This window comes from Trichechus manatus, unplaced genomic scaffold, assembly GCF_000243295.1.
Source record: "Trichechus manatus latirostris isolate Lorelei unplaced genomic scaffold, TriManLat1.0 scaffold00176, whole genome shotgun sequence".
NCBI lineage: Eukaryota > Metazoa > Chordata > Mammalia > Sirenia > Trichechidae > Trichechus > Trichechus manatus.
The window spans coordinates 3871754-3893943 of NW_004444112.1; the positions used below are offsets into that span (position 1 = coordinate 3871754).

The following is a 22190-nucleotide window of genomic DNA, read 5'->3' on the forward strand; positions in this document are numbered from 1 at the left end:
TTGTAGTAACTGTTAAATGAGAAACTATTTTGTTCTGTAAGCCTTCATCTTAAGTGAGGATAACAGCACAATTGGAACAGCGTAGTCAATGTCACTGAACTGTGTATGTAGAAATTTTTGAAACGGTGTATCTTTGGCTACGTGTATTTTCACCAAAAAAAAAGGTTGAGAATTTAGAGGGTTAATACGTTGTGGGGTTGTTAACCAATGTCTTAAAACAACGTGTGTACTACTGTTTCATGAGAAACTATTTGTTCTGTAAGCCTTCACCTGAAGTACAATAAAATATATTAAAAAAAAAAAACTTGTCATTTTTGAAGAACACAGGCCAATCGTTTCATAAAATTTTGTTTCTGTTTGCTAATGATTAGATTATGTTTATGCACTTCTTGCAGGGAAACCACAGAAGTGTTATAGTGTCTTTCTGATTACATCATATCAGGATGCTCGTGATGTCTCCATGTTCCAATATGATGGCACTTTGATCTCTTGGTTTAAATTGGGTTTCTCGGGTCCCTTGAAATTAAAGTCACTATATTTTTACCTTTATAGTTGATAGTCAACAGATACTTTGAAACTAAGTGTTCTGATCTACATGGGGAGGCCTTAAAAGAGCCAAGGATACAAATATGAGGGTGCAGTAATGGGCAGAGAAGCAGTGTGGCCAAATCTCTTCTGTGTAAACACCTTTCAGCAGGGCCTTGGTCCTGGCTGCCGGTGAGGGCTGTTCAGAGGGTGTATCTTAGCCCAGGAAAATCCAACTGCGACTGAGCAGCTGGCATTCAAAGGAGCCCTGGGGGGTGCAATGGTTAAGTGCTTGGCAGCTAGAAACCACTCAGTGGCTCCACAGAAGAATGACCTGGAAATTTTCTCCCGTAAAGATTATAGCCTAAAAACCCTATGGGGCAGTTCTACTCTGTCACATGGGGTTGCTAGAAGTCAGAATAGACTGGATGACAACTAACAACAATAACAACAGCTGGAGGTCAATGACTATTAAAGAAATGTGTTCATCTGATGACACATTAAGTGCAGACCAATGTTGGGGAGCATTAAAGTGTGAGCACTGCAGAGGGTGAGGCCCAGAGTCTAGAGTGGTGGGGGACAGTCAGAGGACCATTGTTACAACAGAAGTTACAAGGGGACAAAATGTCAAGCATAGGAAAGAAAAGGTAGACATGAGGTATGGCCATTGTTTTGGCACCAAAACAATGCTGAACATGACCTGAAGACTCCGTCTCCAAGATATCACCCACAACTCTACCCCAGACTCAACATGGCCAAAACCTGTCGTTCTTAGGTGCTTTCGAGTCGGTTGTGACTCATAGTGACCCTATGTACAACAGAACAAAACATAGTCCAGTCCTGCACCATCCTCACAATCACAAGCGATGCTATGTTTGAGCCCATTGTTGCAGCCACTGTGTCAGTCCATCTTGTTGAGGGTCTTCCTATTTTTCGATGACCCTATACTTTACCAAGCATGATGTCCTTCTCCAGGGACTGGCCCCTCCTGAGAACATGTCCAAAGTACGTGAGACGAAGTCTTGCCATCCTCGCTTCTGAAGGAACATTCAGGCTATACTTCTCCCAAGATAGATGTTTGTTCTTCTGGCAGTCCATGGTATATTCAGTATTCTTCACCAACAGAATTCAAAGGCATAAATTCTTCTCTGGTCTACCTTATTCATTGTCCAGCTTTCACATGCGTATGAGGCAATTAAAAATACTGTGGCTTGGGTCCGGCACACCTTAGTCGTCAAAGTGGCATCTTTGATTTTTAACACTTTAAAGAGGTCTTTTGCAGCAGATTTGCCCAATACATTTATTTCCTGACTGCTGCTTCCATTCGGGGGCCTCTGGAACTTGAGAGATTCAACATGGCCAAAACCTAACTTCTCATCTTTCCACTGAAAATTCCTCCTACAACCAACTTCCCCATAACAGTTGATGGTACTCCCATCCTTCCAGCTGCTAGATTCACAAACCCTGGTGTCTTAGTTGGCTTTAACAAACAAATGTATTCTCTCACAGTCTGGGAGGTGAGAAGTCCAAATTCAGGACGCCAGCTGCAGGGGAATGCTTTCTCTCTCTGTCGACTCTGGAGAAAGGTCCTTATAATCAATCTTCCCCTGGTCTAGGAGCTTCTCCGTGCAGGGACCCCGGGTTCAAAGGACACGTTCTGCTCCTGGCACTACTTTCTTGGCGGTATGAGGTTTCCCCCTCTCTCTGCTCTTCTCTCTTTTATATCTCAAAAGAGATGGACTCAACATACAATCTAATCTTGTAGATTGAGTCCTGCCTCATTAACATAACTGCCTCTAATCCTGCCTCATTAACATCATAGAGGTTGGATTTACAACACATAGGAAAATCATATCAGATGACAAAATGGTGGACAATCACATAATACTGGGAATCATGGCCTAGCCAAGTTGACAAATTTTGGGGGGACACAATTCAATCCATAACATATGGGGCCATCCCTGTTTTTACCCCTTCTCTCTCACATTAGGAAGTCTGGCTGGCTGACTTAAAAAACAGATCCAGAATCCAATCACTTCTACCTCCATAGCCATGCCATTGGTTCAGTGACTGTCACTACTCATCAGCACACTGTGCCAAAAGCACGAACGAATGAGTCTTAGAAGAAACGCAATCAGAACGGTCCTTAGAAGCAAGAAATGGCCAGACTTCGGTTTACTTACTTTGGACACGTCATCAGGAAAGACCAATCATCATAGTTGGTTAAGTACAGGGTCAGCGAAAACGAGGGCAACCCTCTGTGAGATGGGCAGACAAAAAAGCTTCAACAATGGGCTAAAACATACCAATGATCATGAAGATGGTACAAGACTGGGCAGTGTCTCTTTCTATTATACACAAGGTCGCCATGAGCTGGAGCCCACTCCAAGGCAACTAAGAACTTGGTGGTATCAATTCTGGACCATGAACCAAGAGTGACTCCCCTCTATGGGTCCCAGGGAGAGGGAGAGGGAAGGTGAAAAGTCCCACACAACATCATCCTCTATATCGAGACGCCAAGAACATGAGGGCTAGAATCCCAGTGGGTGAGAAAGCCCTCCACTCGCCTGTGTCAAATCCATCTCCACTGCCGCCACCATCTGACCCCATGTGTGAACCACGGTAGCCAACGAGGCAAGCAATGGGGAGAGACCTGTGGGCTCGGCCAACCCCCACACCACCTTGCCCTGGTCTGGGCATGACTGCGGGCTGTCTCACTCTGAGCCTCAGTGTCCCCTGGGGGTCCCTGAAGAAAGCCCTCATTCTAGGGGCTCAGGGCTCGATCAAAGACACAGACGTGGGCTCCATTCTCTTCCCTGTCTTCTGCTTGGCCCGGAAAAACCACCTGGGACGTTAAATCCGGTAGGGACAGAATCGCCGCAGCCAAACTAACTTCCAGAAACCATTTCAACAGAAGTCCCGCCCTACCTCGCGGGCCCTGGAAATGGCCTCTCCTGCCCGTGGTTGACCCAGCTACCACCGCAAATGCAAATGCACAACCTTCTGGGTAATGCAGTTTCTCTCCTGCACCTGGCCGGGCTAGGACGGGTCCTCCCAAGCCTCCAAGACAGCAGTCAAGCAACACTGCAAGGGACATTGGGAAATAACATTGCCAGGTTCCATAGAGAGAGACTGGGCTTTGCCTCCAAAGGAGCCAGGTCCACATTTCTCTGACACGCTGGGCAAAGCCTCATCCTCAGAAATCTCTAATAGGAGACCCTTTCGTTGACTTTCCTGCTCCTGAGGTACTAGGCGAGCTGCTTGACATCTAAGACCCTCAGGGACCAAGATTCACAAGGAAAAGTAAGATCATACCTTGATTGCAGAGTCTTTGTATACCTCAGGTTGTGCTCAGGTATGCACCCCGGCTCCCTGTTCTGGTCCCTAACAGCACATCATCAAACTCTCAGGGATAATGAGGAGAAACGTTCTCTCCAAGGCAATAGGGACTGTGCGTCTGTTTAGCCCACAAACCAGGCTTTGGGGGCTTTTTTACCATATGCCAGTCTCATAAATCTCCAGGGATTACTTGTGCATTTGTGTTACTACACCTACAGTGGTGTATCAGTCCCTCCATCCTATCTCACAGGTCCCAGGTGTGTTTTGCATATGGCAGTTGTGTACCTCATGTCTGTCACTTACCTTTTCTGTTGTGAATGTGGTATCTGTGGGTCCAGGCTATGTCAAAGGGTGTCAGCATTGCACAAGAGTCACAGTGTCCCTAGCATGTATCTGGGGGTATCCCCAGGTTGGGCCGAGGTGTGCAATAAGGCAAATCAAGGATGCGGCAAATTCTAGTGGACAACTGACTCTGAAACTTCAGAAAATAAGAATTAAAAAAATAAAGTGGTATCTATAGGTTAAAAGAGACTTATAAGACACCCATACCCCTGTAGTCTTTCCTAGAAGGCTTCGAGCAGGGATGCAAACTAGGCCAAAACTGTAGTGAGAGGTACTCTCTTCCATCATACTGTCTGTCCCCTCTGAGGCAAAGTTGGGGGCCCCTACAAAAGCTATTCATCCCTTTGTACTGGCAGAGTTCAATTCGGTTTTCAACCCACTCCACACAATGAATAGAACTCTTAAGATTAAAGGTAATTTAAACAATAAAGACCTTTATTATTTCATAAACCCAAGCAATGTGAAGCACAGTTCCCTGGTCGATGACTTCCAGGGTGGAAAATCCATTATGTGCATCACTTGAGACCAACAATGCCGTAAAGAAGGTGAAGTTTTAAAAGCCACTAGCAGTCCTCTTGGCCAAAACTGGGTCAGGTCTATGCCCTGACTAGACAGAAAAAAGGGAATGAGATCCCCCTACCTCCCATCACTCCCCAAGGGCTCAGACTATTCACGATTTTCTCCAGGGAATGGGAGAGAGTACAGATCTGTGTCTTCCTGAGCATGTTGGAGTGACTGATAAACACTATGGGGACTTGCCAGGTGGTAGAAGCGAAATGGCTTCTGCTACAGAACCTGGCAGAGACATACATAAGTCTGGCAGTTATGTCCTGGGCAGGTTAGAATATACAATGGCTGAAAACTTCTTGCATCTCTAGAACTCAAGGGGAATCTCCCCACTGTTATGTTTGGATGTACAAGGTTCAACTTCAGGCAGATGGCTCCTTCACAATCTCTCTAGTGCTGTTATATTGAACAAAGAGCACATGTCCTGCAGGTCTAAGGCCATTCTCCTGTGGAATTTTTGATGCTGAATGAGGTTAGATCACTGACTGAAGGCTTTGTCACATTCACTGCATTCATAAAGCCTATCTGGGTTGTGAAGTTTTTGGTGCTGAAGCAGAACAGACCATTAACTGAAAGCTTTCTTACACTGACTACACTCGCGAGGCCTCTACTTGGTGTGAAGTTTTTGGTGTTTAATGAGGACAAAGTTTTGGCTAAAGCATTTCCCACATTCACTGCATTCATAAGGCCTTTCTCCAGTGTGAATTCTCTGATGCAGAATGAGGCTAAATCTTTGGCGGAAGGATTTCCCACATTCACTGCATCCATAAGGTCTTGCTCCAGTGTGAACTCTCTGGTGCTGAATGAGGCTGGAGCTTTGTCTAAAGCATTTCCCACATTCATTGCACTCATAAGGCCTTGCTCCAGTATGGATTCTCCGGTGTTGAATGAGGATGGAGCTCTGGCTAAAGCATTTCCCACATTCACCACATTCATAAGGCCTTGCTCCAGTGTGAATTCGCCGGTGTTGAACGAGGCTTGAACTTTGTCTAAAGCATTTCCCACAGTCGCCACACTCATAAGGCCTTGCCCCAGTGTGAATTCTCTGGTGCTGAACAAGTTTGGATTTGCACCCAAAGGCTTTCCTACATTCACTGCACTCATAAGGCTTTTCTCCAGTGTGAATTCGCTGGTGCTGAACAAGTTTGTATTTCAACCAGAAGGCTTTCCCACATTCACTGCACTCATAAGGTCTCTCTCCAGTGTGAATTCGCTGATGCTGAACAAGTGTATGTTTGTAGCTGAAGGGTTTCCCACATTCACTGCACTCATAAAGCCCCTCTCCAGTGTGGACTCTTTGGTGCTGAACAAGTGTGCGTTTGCGGCTGAAGGTTTTCCCACATTCTCCACACTTGTAATGAGTTTTTCCATTGTGAAAGGCCTCACCACAATCAGTACCACTGTGTAGCTTTGCCCCTCTGGGAGTAGAATGGGGTTGAAAAAGGCTCACATCTGTTGGGAAGTCCTTCCCAACCACCCCGCAGATGAAGGGCTTCTCTGACACATGGAGTCTGTAGCTATTCACAAAGGAGGCCGTGTCCATGTTCTTGCTGAAGGGTTTCTCTCCAATGTGCTCCTTCTGGTGGTGGTGAAGGTCTGTGCTCAACCAGAAATGTTTCCCACATGCCCCACATGTGTACAACTTCTGCCCACGATATATTCCTGGGGGATCAGCCAGGTACAAAATTTCTTTCATGACAGGGACACACGTCTCACAGAGATGAACGTTCTGGGTTGATGGACCTGACTTTGGAGTCCCAGCTTGTGACACTATTCCCACAGAAACACTCTGCTCAGAAGGTGCCTCCGCATTCTCTGCTCCACACCAACCTGAAAGCAGAAATGTTGGTGAAGTGCCTGTTGTCTTTGGGGGCAAGGGCAGCCCTGTCACAAATGTGCATTAGACACACCAAGGAATGAGTACATGGGATTGTTCTCAGAACAAGGGAGTTGGGTTCAGGCTGAGGAAGGGGCTGCTTTGCAAAACTGGGACTCTAAAGGTCAGAGAATTAGCGAGGCTTCATAAGATGAAGAACACAAGGATGGGGTGCAGCACAGCCTCTCTGACTTGCCTCTGCCAATGGCCTTCATCAGGGCCTTGGGTGCTGTTGACAGGTGAGCACTGTAGAGAAGTTTGTGTCCAGGTATAGGAATATCCAGCTGCACTGAGAAGCTGGTGTTCAAGAACTGTTTAAGGATATATGCACACATCACAACACACTATGCGTTGGCCAATGTTGGAGAAGATTGCAGAGGGAGTAGTGGAGAGGAATGGGTGAGGGGTGGAGGCAGAAAAGTTTGGAGTAGCCATAGGCTGGAAGTGAGAGTAGAAATTACAAGTGGCAAAGTATTGAGAATGAGGAAGAAAAGGTAGAAATGAGGTGTGGCCACTGGTATTTATACCAAAACAAGTGGACATAGGACAGGTTCTTGGTATGATTTGAGCATAGCCCTGATGTCATGTCCACCCCCAGCTGCCACTCAGCGGGGCCAGGCCCCCACTGAGCCCATTTGCTGAGGCTGGAGTCATGTCCATCCTGTGAAGCACCCAGGGCTCTTTCCCCATCCCCAAATGAACTACATGAGACCTGAATAATGCACGACGTAAGAGAAAGACAGGACATGGAGTGTCCAGCACTGACCTAGAGCAACTCAAACACAACAGACCACAGGAAAGAAAAAAAATTACAAGAAGAACCTCAAAGGAGTGTCTTGCAGGAACAACCATGGCCCACATAACTAGTGACCATGTCAGTGACTGCAATTCTTGTCACAGGCAGGCAGGAAGAAATGTCAGCTAGAATAAGTGAGCAGAATCGGGGGTACTGAGGTGCCAAGGATGTGGACAGAGTTACCCTGCCAGGGAGAGGGCAAGCACGGTGGGATCCTTTAGGCTAACTGCAAGAATCCTGACTCTGAGTCCTTCTCTGTGAGGCTTTACAGCAGCAGGTATTGGGGCAGCAGGGGAAATGAGAGGCCAGCGTAAACTATCTAGCCACAGCAATGACAGCACCTCTCCAGGGAACAGTGGAAGGAACTAGTGCCCACGGTCCAGAGGTGAGAAAGACAGAGAAGTCCCTGGAGAAATGGGAAAGTAGAGGTCATGAGGGTGGGTGTGAGGGCCTTACCGAGCGAGGATATAAGTCCAAAGTTGTCCAGCATCACATCATGGTACAGGTGTCTCTGAGCCTCATCAAGGAGCCCCCACTCCTCCTGGGAAAAGTACATAGCCACATCCTCAAAGGTCACACTGCCCTGCCAGGATAGGGAGGGAAGAAACCATGAACAGCCTCTCTCTGATAACCCACAATCCATCCCCTCCACATCTACCCCATGTCCAGCATCCTCCCAATATCCCAACTCAGAGGAGATATTAGCCCTGGTGCCCATGGTGCTACTCTTTCCTCATGTCTCCATTAACCACTGTATACACAGCCCTTAGTAACAACAGGTAAGTGGGCAGATGAACACCATCTAAGCTCTGGGCATGGCCTGCGGGGCACCACTCCTCCTGCCAGCCAATTTCCCTGGGGTCTTCCATATCACACCTCCCAGATAGCAGAGTAAAATTTGGGTTCCCCCTTCACCCATAACTCCTCAATACCAGGGCCCTGGGACCATCAGTTCACACTCCATCTCCATGTGCACATCATTCTTTAGACAGAACCTCTCTGGACCCTACAGCCACCACAACTTCCCTGCCCCACACAATAGACATCTCCCTGGACTCACCCTGTTACTCGGCACATGGCTTCAAGAGAGGGCTTGGCAAATTCAAACAGGATCCAGTACTTTCCCAGATCTCTGATGGCTCACACTGCCACGGGCAGCCCCGAATCCTTCTACAAAGACCTCCCTGCCTGCCTCTGATTCTTGTTTCAACATAAGCCACTCAGAGCCACATGCAGATCTCAACTACCCATGGTGATCACTTCTGTGCTGCACTTGCTGTCCTCTTAGCAGTCACAACCTTCCTCTCTCCAGTCACAGTCCAGTCTCACTGGTCCCTTGTACCAGGCAGTGACTCTCACAGATCACCTCATTTGCCCCTGACCTTAGCCATTAGTAAGACTGAAACACCCCCAGACTGCCTGAGAGCTCACCACAAAATTCTGGTGAGTCTGTACCTGTTACCCTAAAGTCGATTCCAACTCATAGCAACCCTATAGGACAGTAAAACTGCCCCATAGGGCTTCCAAGGCTGTAATCTTTACAGAAGCAGACTGCTAATCTTTCTCTTGTGGAGTGGCTGGTAGCTTTGAACCTCCGACCTTTCGGTTAGCAGCCGAGCACTTATTCACTGCACCACTGGGCTCCTTGTTGAGTCCTTAGAGGGGTGAATAAGCGGCAGCTCCAGCCTCAGTGTCACCTTCCTCAACTACTCCTGTGCTTCTGCACTCATCTCATGTCTACTCTTCCCTTGGAAGCCTTGTCCATCTGCCAGACCATCCTCCCCACACATTCCTCCTTCATGGCCTCTCTCTCACATGTGTTTGTGACACCCACTATCCCCAACCGGGTGCCCAAGCAAGAGACCTAGTCCTCCACATTCATTCCCTTCTTCCTGGCCTACTAATAGCATTACCACCATGAACTGAAGTCCTCATCCTAAATGTGACCCACAGCTCCACCATGGTTCACACACTAGCCACCACTTTTTGAGCTCTCCATCCTGAACCTCTCCCCAGATTTCCAGACCTGTGTGTTCACCTGCCCACTTGATGCTTCCACTCAGTGGTTTCTGAAACAACCAGACTCTTAAAAAGGTCAAAACAAACCTCCGGAGATTCCCAGTGAAAATTACTCCTAATACTGACTTCCCCATCTCAGCTGATGGAACATCCATCCCTTCAGTTACTAGAACCAAAAACCGTGGGGTCATCCCTGACTCCTCCCTTTCTCTCTCTCACCCACCACGTCCCATATTCCATTTGGCCCTTCTTAACAACTGGATCCAGAATCCAACCACATCTCCCACCTCCACAGCCACCATTCTGGTCCCTCAACACTCACCTTGACTATTGCAGTTGCCTCCTCCCTGGTTTTCCTGCCTCCCATCTTACCCCCCCCCCAGAGTCGACTCTGCAGTCAGACAGAGCCTGTTAACACCTCAGTCAGATTACTTCCCTTCTCTGATCCAAACTTCCTATAACTTCCAGAATAGATGCCCAACTTCTCAGGCAGTCGCACTGCAGCTCTGACTCCTGCCCCTACCCTTTTGTTCCTAACAGAAAGACCTGCTGTCCCTTGGCCCCAGCTCAGGCTCATCTGCACATGCTGGTACCTGTTTCCCGTGAGGCAGGTGACCTCAGAGCCCAACCCTTCTACGAGACACCTGCTCTGGCTAATCTTCCTACACCGAGCAGAACAGCTGCACATTCTTCTGAAATTGTCCTTGACAAGATAACCACAGAACCACCATAGCTGGCCTCAACCAGTTTCAGCAGGTTTTCTATGCCATCTTAACACTTCAAGTGACCTATCAGCTCCTTAAGTGAAAAATACACCCACCTCTGGGTGGAGACTTAACAAGCTAATGAAAGAAAATCGACCTCTTCCTCCATCCCAGAGAATGGAGACCTTGTCTAAAGAAAACGCCTAGTCATCCCCAAGCTCTGAGCACCTGCATGAAGGTCAATCCTGAATATTATGATGAATGTGCATTCCCTTGTCTGCTCTCTGTAAAAGCCCACCTCCCCAAGCTGCCTGTGAGCAGTGTTGGAGGCAGAAGCCTTGACTGCTCTTTTCCTTGTGCAACAAAATAAAGGTGCCCTTCTTCTCTCCCACCTCAGCCTCTTGTTTATTGGTTGTAATAAGTCACACGGAACACCCAGATAACCTTCCATACCTCTACCTCTTTCCACTGGTTGCCAGAAATGTGAACCCCCTGTATAACCCTTGGCCTGGATTCAGAACTCTGGTCTTGGGGTTTTCCCAGACCCAAGAACTGGGAGAATGGCAGGCAAAGAGTCCCGGCCACCACCATCCAAGAGACCATATAGTTGGGGTCAGGACCAGTGAGGCTCTGAGACACCCTCCACTTCTTGTCTAGGTTCCACAACTGCTTCTTCATCCATGGGAAGCTGTGGGAAGAGGCAGCCATAGAGGCCTGCGACCATGGCAGCTTGATAGGCACAGGCTTCCCCTGAACGCCTGCCCAATCCTGGAACCAAGCAATCTCGGGTTGACTGGCACACCTCTGGGCCTCGGTGCTACCTCTTACTAGCTGTGTGACCACAAACAAGAACTCAACCGCCCTGGGCCTCACTATCCTTATCATTCTCCTTCCAGTCTGTTCTTCCTCTGGGCAGCCTTTGGGAAACTTTAAAAACTCTAACCCAGATCGTGTCCCTCCTCTGTTCACAACCCTCCATGGCTCCCAGCGCCCTCAGAAGGAACAAATCCTCAGCCTGACATTCCAGGCACGACTCAGCCTCAAACTGTGTTCTGCAAACACAAAGCAGAGCCCAGCTTTACTGAAAGTCCCAGGCTCAGTCGTACCTCCAAGCCTTTACATATGTCAATCCCCCTGGTGGCGTGAGCGGTTAAGCGAGCTCGGCTGTAAGCCGAAAGGTTGGCCGTTCAACCCACCCAGCGGCTCCCGTAAAGATCATAGCCTAGAAAACCCTCTGGCAGTTCTCCTTTATCACATGGGGTCGCTATGAGTCGGAATTCATTCAATGGCACCTAACAATTCCCACTAATACTCTCCCAGTCCTTATCACGTAGGCTGTCAGAAATAGGAACCCCACCCACAAGCGTCTAACGGTCCAGGACACAGGAACCTGAGCTGCAGTGACATAAGCAGGCACCTCTCATACGGTATGGGGGTAAGAATAGGTGAGGGCCTGGAGGACGTAGCATTTACCTGGGCCAGGTCCCTCAGAGTGGCAGCCGCCATCGGATCCTGTCGGCGGGGCAGGGCAGGGAAGGGGCTTGCGACAGCAGAGGAGACAGGCGCACAGCGGTCTCTATGCAGGCTCAGGAGCGGGTCGCCACAGGCGGCGCCCCCGTCGACCCTCAGACTAGCCTCTGTGAACTAGGAATAACGACCTCGGCCCCAGCCCATCGCTCCGGAGCCCCTGATCGTGAACACACCCAAAAGCAGGCAAAACGACCGCCATCAGGAAGACGCCGGACATCCCGCCCCGACGCGAGGATCTCTCACGGAAATGCCCTTATCTGGGCCTTCATTGGCTCAACCCGCTGCCGCTCGTCGCTGAGCCCTTAGGGTAATGTAGTTTCCACATCCCTACAGGCTCCGGCAATGGGCGTCCACCGGCCCCATCTCCCAAAACAAAAGCCAGGAGGCACCACAGGGGAAGTTGGGAAATGGGCTCTCCACCTCCTAGGCTGGGGGGGGGGAGGCGGGGGGCTCGCTCTTTCTTAAAGGGGCAGCACGCGGTTTCTGGGGATTGTTGTTTGCAACTGATTACCAGTGTTTAGAAACATTATTTCAGAATCCATGAAGCTCAGCATACTCCTAGAGACTGAGACTAAAAGTATTATTTCAGATGCTCCCAAAGGCTCTAGATCCAAATGGGCATAGAATCGCAGACAGTCATTTAGACAAAAAAAATCATCCACCGGTAGCTAGAAACAAAAGAACATTACCATTGTGGTTGTTAGGTGCTATCTTAGTTATCTAGTGCTGCTATAACAGAAATACCACAAGTGGATGGCTGTAACAAACAGAAGTTAATTCTCTCACAGTTGAGAGGCTAGAAGTCCAAATTCAGGGTCCCAGCTCCAGGGGAAGGCTTTCTCTCTCTGTCGGCTCTGGAGGAAGGTTGTTGTTATCAATCTTCCCCTGGTTGAGGAGCTTCTCAGCGCAGGGACCCTGAGTCCAAAGGATGTGGTATTCTCCTGGCACTTGTTTCTTGGTGGCATGAGGTCCCCCTGTCTCTCTGCTCGCTTCTCTCTTTTATATCTCAAAAAAGATTGGTTTAAGACACAACCTAACCTTGTAGATTGAATCCTGCCTTATTAACATAACTGCCACTAATCCTACCTCATTAACATTATAGAAGCAGGATTTACAATACATAAGAAAATCACTTCCGATGACAAAATGGTGGACAAGTACACAATACTGGGAATCATAGCCTAGCCAAGTTAACAGACATTTTGGGGGGACCACCAATTCAATCCATGACAGGTGTCATGAAGTCGGTTTGACTCATAGCGACCCTATATACAACAGAACAAAACACTGCTTGGTCCTGTGCCATCCTCACAATTGTTAAGCTTGAGCCAGTTGTTGCAGCCATTGTGTCAATCCATTTCCTTGAGGGTCTTCCTCTTTTTCACTGACCCTCTACTTTACCCACCGAACCCTGGTGACAATGGTTAAGAGCTTAGGCTGCTAACCAAGAGGTCAGCAGTTCGAATCCACCAGCTGCTCCCTGGAAACCCTATGAGGCAGTTCTACTCTGTCCTACGGGATCGCTATGAGTTGGAATCAACTCGATGGCAATAGGTATTTTGGATTTTCTACTTTATCAAGCATAATGTCCTTCTCCAGGGACTGGTCCCTCCTGATAACATATCTAAAGAATGTGAGAGAAGTCTCGTCACCCTCGTTTCTAAGGAGCATTCTGGTTCTACTTTTTCCAAGACAGATTTGTTCATTCTTCTGGTTAAAAATAACCCAAACCAAACATGTTGCCACTGAGTTGATTCTGACTCATAGCGACCATACAGGACAGAGTAGAACTGCCCCACAGAGTTTCCAAGGAGCACGTGGTGGATTAAAACTGCCACCATGGTATATTCAATATTCTTCACCAACACCATAATTCAAAGGTGTCATTCTTCTTCTGTATTCCTTATTCATTGTCTAGCTTTTGGATGCCTATGAGGTGATTGAAAATACCATGGCTTGAGTCAGGCCCACCTTAGACCTAGAAGTGACATCTTTGCTTTTTAACACTTTAAAGAGGTCTTTTGCAGCAGATTTGACTAAGGCAATACATCCTTTGATTTCTTGACTGCTGCTTCCATGGGTGTTGACCTTGGATCCAAGTAAAATGAAATCCTTGAAAATTTCAACATTTTCTCTGTTTATAATGATGTTGCTTGTTGGCTTAGTTGTGAGGATTTTTCTTTTCTTTATTTTGGGGTACAATCCACACTGAAGGCTGTAGTCTTTGATCTTCATTAGTAAGTGCTTCAAGTCCTCTTCGTTAAGCAAGCAAGTTTGTGTCATCTGCATATTGCAGGTTGTCAATGAATCTTCTTCCAATTCTGGTGCCTCCTTCTTCTTCATATACTCCAGCTTCTTAGATTATTTGCTCATTACCTTATTCCTCTTCAAATGCATGCACCCTAAAGTGTTATAGTCGGTTTTGTGAATATCAGTATGTTCAGTAGTTGTTTGTTAAGTGTTGTGGCATCATAGTGACCCCTTGCCACAGACTAGAACAGCCCTATAGGGTTTTCTTGGCTATAATCTTCACAGGAGTAGATCACTACGTCTTTCCCTGGGAGGAGGCTGGTGGGTTTGAACCATGCACCTTTCAGTTAGCAGCCCAGCGCTTAACCATTATGCCACCAGGGCTCCTTATGTTCAGTTAGGGACAAGAAAAAAAGGCTCCAGATAGGGCCATGACAAAGAAGATAGAAGAGTGATGTACCCCCTGAAGCAGGTGGATGAGTGTGGAGCTCTGCTTCTGGTTCCCAAAGATGGCTCTTTTGCATTTATAGTCAGTGATTGTATCCAACCCAGGGAAAAACATTGTCTTACCCACATAATATTTCTTTTTCTTTTTCTAAACCCTAAGATATATTCAAACGTGGAATGCACGAAGTATGAATCTAGGAAAATTGGAAGTTGTAAAAAATGAAATGGAACACTTGAAGATAGATTTGCTAGGCATTAGTAAGCTGAAATGGGCTGATACTGGCCATTTTGAATCAGACAATCATATGGTCTACTATGCTGAGAATGACAAGTTGAAGAGGCATGACACTGCATTCACTGTATAAAAGAACATTTCAAGATATATCTTGAAGTACAACATTGTCAGTGATAGGATAATATCCATACGCCTACAAGGAAGACCAGTTAATACAATGTCATCGATTGAATTATGTCCTCCAAAAAATCTGTGTATCAATTTGGCTGGGCCATGATTCCCGGTATTGTGTGATTGTCCACAATTTTGTCATCTGATGTGATTTTATTATGTGTTGTAAATCCTACCTCTATGATGTTAATGAGGGAGGATGGGCAGCAGTTGTATTAGTAAGGCAGGACTCAATGTACAAGGTTGGATCGTGTCTTGAGGCAATCTCTTGAGATATAAAAGAGAGAAGTGAGCAGAGAGACAAGAGGACCTCATACCACCAAGAAAGAAGCACCTGGAGCAGAGCATGTCCTTTGGACCCGGGATCCCTGTGCCTGAGAAGCTCCTCGACGAGGGGAAGATTGAGGACAAGGACCTTCCTCCAGAGTCAATAGAGAGAAAAAGGCTTTCCCTTGAGCTGATGCCCTGAATTTGGACTTCTAGCCTACTAGAATGTGAGAAAATAAATTTCTCTTTGTTAAAGCCATCCTCTTGTGATATTTCTGTTATAGCAGCACTAGATGACTAAGACATACAAATATTCAAATTTACACACCAACCACTAATGCCAAAGATGAAGAAATTGAAGATTTTTGCTGACTTCTGCAGTCTGAAATTGATCAAACATACAATCAAGATGCATGATAATTACTGGTGATTGGAATACCAAAATTGGAAACAAAGACAAAGGATCACTAGTTGGAAAATATGGCCTTGGTGATAGAAATGATGCTGGCAATGAAAGAGTTTTGCAAGAACAATGACCTATTTATTGGAAATACCTTTTTTCAACAACATAAATGGCAACTATACACGTGGACCTCACTGGATGGAATACACAGGAATCAAAACAACTACATCTGTGGAAAGAGACAAGGCCAGGGGCCTACTATGGAACTATCAATTATTCCTATGCAAGTTCAAGTTGAAGCTGAAGAGAATTAAAACAAGTCCACAAGAACAAAAGTATAACTTTGAGTATATCCCACCTGAATTTAGAGACCATCTCAAGAATAGATTGACACATTGAACACTAACGACCGAAGACCAGATGAGTTGTGGATGACATCAAGGACATCATACATGAAGAAAGCAAAAAGGTCATTAAAAAGACAGAAAATAACAAAAAGACCAAAATGGATGTCAGAAGAGACTCTGAAAGTTGCTCTTGAACCCAGAGTAGCTAATGCTATTGGAAGAAATGATGAAGTAAAAGAGCTGAACAGAAGATTTCAAAGGGCAGTTTGAGAAGATAAAGTGTTATAATGAAATGTGGAAAGACTGGGAGTTAGAAAACCAAAAAGGAAGAACACCCTTGGTATTTCTCAAGCTGAAATACATGAAGAAAAAGTTCACTCTTGGAGTTGCAATATTGAAGGATTGTGTGGGCGAAATATTGAATGATGCAGGAGGCATCAAAAGCAGATGGAAGGAACACACAGAATCACTGTACCAAAAGGAATTGGTCGAGGTACACCAATTTCAGGAGGTAGCTGAAAGATGATCATGAACCAATGACACTGAAGGAGGAAGTCCAAGCTGCACTGAAGGTATTGGCAAAAAAACAAGGCTCCAGGAATTAATGGAATATCAACTGAGATGTTTCAATGAATAGATGCAACGCTGGAAGTGCTCACTTGTCTATGCCAAGAAATTTGGAAGATAGCTACCTGGCCAACCGACTGGATGAGATCCATATTTGTACTCATTCCAAAGAAAGGTGATCCAACAGAATGTGGAAACAATATCAATAATATCACAATCAAACAATATCATTAATATCACACACAAGTAAAATTTTGCTGAAGATCATTCAGAAGCGGTTGCAGCAGGACATCCACAGGGAACTGCCAGAAATTCAAGTCGGATTCAGAAGAGGACATGGAACGAGGTATATCATTGCTGATGTCAGATGGATCTTGGCTGAAAGCAGAGAATACCAGAAGGACGTTTACCTTGATTTTATTGACTATGCAAAGGCATTCGACTGTGTGGATCATAACAAATTACAGATAACGTTTCAAAGAATGGGAATTCCAAAACACTTAATTGTGCTCATGAGGAACCTGTACATAGACCAAAAGGCAGTAATTTGAAGAGAACAAAGGGATACTGAGTGGTTTAAAATCAGGAAAGGCATACATCAGGGTTGTATCCTTTCACCATACTTATTCAATCTGTATGCTGAGCAAATAATCCGAGAAGCTGGGCTATATGAAGAAGACACAGCATCAGGATTGGAGGAAGACCCATTAACAATCTGTGATATGCATATGACACGATCTTGCTTACTGAATGTGAAGAGGACTTGAAGCACTTACTGATGAATATCAAAGACTACATAAAACAGTATGGATTACACCTCAACATAAAGAAAACAAAAGTCCTCACTACTGGACCAATAAGCAACATTATGATAAATGGAGAAAATATTGAAATTGTAAAGGATTTCATTTTACTTTGGTCCACAATCAACACCCATGGAGGCAGCAGTCAAGAAATTAAACCACGGATTGCAGTGGACAAATCTGCTGCAAAAGACCTCTTTAAAGTGTTAAAAAGCAAAAATGTCATTTTGAGGACTAAGGTGCATCTGACCCAAGCCATGGTGTTTTTGATGACCTCATATGCATGTGAATGCTGGACAATAAATAAGGAAGACTAAAGGGAGAATTGATGCCTTTGAATGATGGTGTTGGTGAAGAATATTGAACATACCATGAACCGCTAGAAGAACGAACAAAACTGTCTTGGAAGAAGTACAGCCAGAATGCTCCTTAGAAGGGAGGTCAGAGTGACTTTGTCTCATGTACTATGGACATTTACCAGAAGGGACCAGTCCCTGGAGAAGGACATCATGCTTGGTAAAGCAGAGTGTCAGTGAAAAATAGGAAGACCCTCAAGGAGATGGATTGACATAGTGGCCGCAACAATAGGCTCAAGTATAACAACGATTGTGAGGATGGTGCAGGACCCGGCAGTGTTCACTTCTGTTGTACATAGGGTTGCTATGAGTCGGAACTGACTGTAGGATACCTAACAACAACAACAGAAAGATACATTCAATTCCTTTTAGGAATCTGACTTCTCTCAAATGGAGAGCATTTAACAATGCTATTTTAGTTAAGGACGGTGGTGGCCACCTTCACAGCTGGACCACCTGTGTAAGAGGCATGTCAAACCTAGGATCTCATCTCCTTGCTAGGAAGTGATTATCATTCCCCATATTATTAAAGGACAGCTCTGCATGGGGAATGGAGATTATCTCCAAAAAAATAGTTGTGAATTGCAAATTGGAGAAAGTTATTAATAATGTTTACATAGTTTTTTAAAACTTTTTTATTGTAGTGAAAATACACACAGCAAAACACACATCAACTCAACAATTTGTACATGTATAATTCAGTGACATTGATAACATTCTTCAAGTTGTGCACACATTCTCACTACCCTTTTCCGAATTACTCCACCACCATTAACATAAACTCACTGCCCCTTAAGCAAAAACTCCCCTTTTCTACCTCCTTCCCACCCTTGGTAACCAGTATTAATGGTAGTTCTTTCTCAAGTTAGTAGTAGATATATCTCTGGGGAACCATCTCTGGAACGCAAAAGAAGTTAAGTCCTAAGAGAAGTTAGAGGAGACACTGAAGTCTGCAAAGGGACATAATCAAGTTTAGCATGTGACTACACTACAACCTAGGTCATGCTGAGGATTTTGTCTCTTTGTCTCCAAAATACAATTCATTTTCATTCATGGAAACATTATGCAATACCAGCTTGGAGAGAGAGTAGTCAGAATAGTAAAAATATATGTTGTTAGGTGCCATCAAGTTGGTTCCAACTCATAGCGGCCCTATATACAACAGAATGAAACACTGCCTAGTGCTGTGATGCCCTCACAATCGTTGCTGTTTGTGCCCATGGCTGCAGCCACTGTGTCAATTCATCTTGTTTAGGGTCTTACTCTTTTTCACTGACCCTCTATTAACCAAGCATGATGTCCTTCTCCAGGGACTGGTATCCCCTGAGAATACGTCCACCGTATGTGAGACCAAGTCTCCTCATCCTCACTTAAGGAGCATTTTGGCTGTATTTCCTCTGAGACATATTCGCTTGTTCTTCTAGCAGTTCGTGGTATATTCAATGTTCTTCGCTAACACCATAATTCAAATGCATCATTCTTCTTCAGTGTTCCTTATTCATTGTCCAGCTTTCACTTGCGTGTCAGATGATACTAACCCTGAAATCTTTAGTCAGTTCAAACTGTTGTATGACCTAGGGACCTTCAGAATCGACTAAATGACAACTAATGACATTTAAAAAATTATCATATCTTTCTTTTATGATTTGTAAGAAATCTTGGCCCGAAGCAAGTACAAAGAGCATTCCCCATATATTCAAAATAGTACATAGATAGCATCCTCTCTTACATTGAGGTATATGATCCATTTTGAGTTAATTTGCAAAAGTTTTGAGGGAAAGATTGAGGTTCTTTCTTTCTTTTTATGCTTAAGAGCTTTTTTAGAATAATTTGTCAAAAATATTGTGCTTTCCCCCTTGAATTACTTTGGTAATTTTGTTGAAAATAAGTTGATGATGTATGTAGACTCTCTTTTCTCTTCTCCTGCTCAATTGTCTGTCCTTGCACCAATACCACACTCTGTCATTACCATATCTTTAGAGGAAGTTTTGAAATCAGATCTTAAAGTCCTCTAGATTAGTTCTTCTATTAAAAAGATATTTTGACTATTCTGTGTCTTTTGTATTTACATATATATTTTAGAATCAGTTGGCTAATTCTTACGTTAAAAAAAGACTTCTGGATTTTTAAATGAGATTATGTGAGAACAGCCATCTTAAAATATTGAGTCTTCTGAGTCAGGAACTTGGCAACCTTTTCCATCTATTTAGGCATTCTGAGTGTCTTGAGATGGGGGATTATCTTGCATTATCCAGCTGGGCCTAATATAATCACAGGGGTCCTTATAAGAAAGAAGCTGGAACAGGTAAGACTGCACCACAGTGATAGAAATCAGAAAGCCCTTGCTTGGGGCAAGAGGAAGAAAGGAGGACAGGAGACAGGGAAAAGGGAACAAGAGAGCTTATTGTGGGGAGGGTAATATTCTATATCATCATCCAAAAAAAAAAGCTTATAGAAGAATGCTTATAGCAGCTTTATTTACAATAGTCAAATACAGGAAATAGTCCAGGTGTCAGTCAACAGAAGAAAGGCTAAATCAGCTGTGGTGTATTTATACAACAGGACATGACTCAGCAATAATAAAAAAAGAAAGAAATCTGATACACTCAACAACAGAAATTTATCTCAAATAACATGATACCGAATAAAAGAAACTTTAAACAAAAGAGTATATATACAGTATGATTCCACTTACATGATGTTCTAGAACAGGCAAGACTAAAACACAGACCAGTGGATTCTTCTGGGGGATGCGGGTGTGGCTTATCTCGGAGGGCCACCAGGGGACTTTCTCGGAAGGCTAAGATGTTTTGCCTCTGGACTGGGGTTTGCATTATACAGGCGTACACATTTCTAAAAACTCATCATGTGGTTCAGCTAAGATATGGGCATTTCCTTGTATGTAGATGTGCTCCCCCCAAACACTGAACAAATACTGCACTCTAGTAGATGACATGCATGCTACTGTGTTGGAGGCTGAAGTGGTCTGGTATCTGCATGCTGTACTGAAATGAATTAAAATATAAAATAGATTAATGATGGATAAACGGGTGGATTGAAGAATGATAAATGAAATATGGTAAAACACTCATTGTAAAATGTACTGTGTATGTGCAGATATCTATCAGCCTCAGAGGTCCTTGGTGAATGGGAAGTGCAGATGGCTTCTGACTCTACTCTTAAAGATCTGGCGGAAGAATCTCTTTCTCAGTCTTTTCTGCAAAATACATTTTTTTTCTGTGTGACTTAATTTAAGTGTGATTTTTTTTTTTTTTTTTTTTTGGTCAGGGCCCTGAGGCATCTTGGGGAATTATATTTTGGGGAAAAGACATACTCTGTATGAAAAGTAACCCCACGGAGGGTCTTTATTTCCCCAGGTTTCATTGTTCTCTTATCCTGTCCCTTTGTTAATTATCTCTTCTTCTGAAGTTACAGTAGTGAACTTTCTCTGTGAAATAGTTCTGATATTCTCTTTGGACTTTCTCATTATTTACTAGTAACTTGTTATGATGATTGTAACTTGGACAAACCTCTCACCGGGTGACTACCTCAAGTCCCCTTACAGATGCTGTCAGAGCTGTCGGAGCTGACATGATAATCTCAGATCTGCAGGGAGATGAGATCAGGGCGGTCATAATTATAATTCAGGGTCCAGGTGTCCCTCCCCCACCCGCACACCGACAGCCACCTTTGTGCCAACATTTTTGGCTACAGAGACAAGTGAGTATTTCAGAGTAAAGAATAGAATATTTATCCATCTCCTCCATAATTATATCTGCTAAACTTGGAATCTTTGTTCTAAAACAGAGCACATCACAGCTGATGTTCACAAAACTCAGTACATGCCAATTTTGCTGAGGAGGTATTTTCGATGGATTCAGGGAATTAAGTGATGGTAACGACTGTTTCCTACTTGGTATTCTGGATACTGACTAGGGCAAAGGGTGTACCTCCTCAGGAGGGGACTTGGGGAACCAGGGAAGAGAATCTCATTGTAATTCTGAGTTCATCACTGGGAGCTGGAATCCCATGTCACCTGCGCATAGAGCTGATCCAGAACAGCCTCACCACTCTGTACATGTCTCTCAGACAGGATGTGGGGCTGAGTCTGTATGTCCTGAATTTTTTTGCCAAACCCAAGTCTGATTCAATAAAACACTGAGAACATGTTCCTGAATTTTAGGCAGTTCTACAAAGGAATGAGGAATTGGGGGGGGGTGGTATAGCTATGTAAAGAGCTTGATTTGCACAATGCCATTTGATGAATAGGGGGTGGCAGAATTTACAAAACATCACATTCATTGTTATGGACTTTGGGGAGGCTGTCTCTCCATGCCATAGTCATGCCCAGAGCCCACACAGGGCCTCAACGGTGACACAGATATCAAGGCCAGGCTGCCTCAAAGCTGCTTTTCTGATTGTCTCTGTCCTGTATTCACTCTGATCTGAATCACTTGTACTGAATCTCTCCTGGGGTCAGCAGCAAGAGAACACTCCCCCAGGAAAAGAAACCTTTCCTGTGGCCTTGCCCATACTTCTCACGAGAAGGTCATACTGCTGCTGACTCTGTTAAAAATCTACATCTGTGTTCGAGTTATTCACTGCTCATAGTCTTCATTTCTCTGTTGCCTCTTTCTATCTGAATC

The 22190-nt window shown here is 44.9% G+C and overlaps 1 protein-coding gene across 1 annotated transcript; it reads right to left on the bottom strand.

Moving 5' to 3' along the window:
- Positions 1–4012: 4012 nt before the first annotated feature.
- LOC101348211 (zinc finger protein 211-like) lies at positions 4013–11891 on the bottom strand. Its single transcript, XM_023741264.1, has 3 exons — positions 11642–11891; positions 7902–8028; positions 4013–6603 (listed from the first exon to the last, which is right to left on the bottom strand). The coding sequence occupies exons 1-3, from the start codon at positions 11672–11674 to the stop codon at positions 5381–5383; spliced, it is 1383 nt and encodes a 460-aa protein (XP_023597032.1). The 5' UTR covers positions 11675–11891; the 3' UTR covers positions 4013–5380.
- Positions 11892–22190: the final 10299 nt, after the last annotated feature.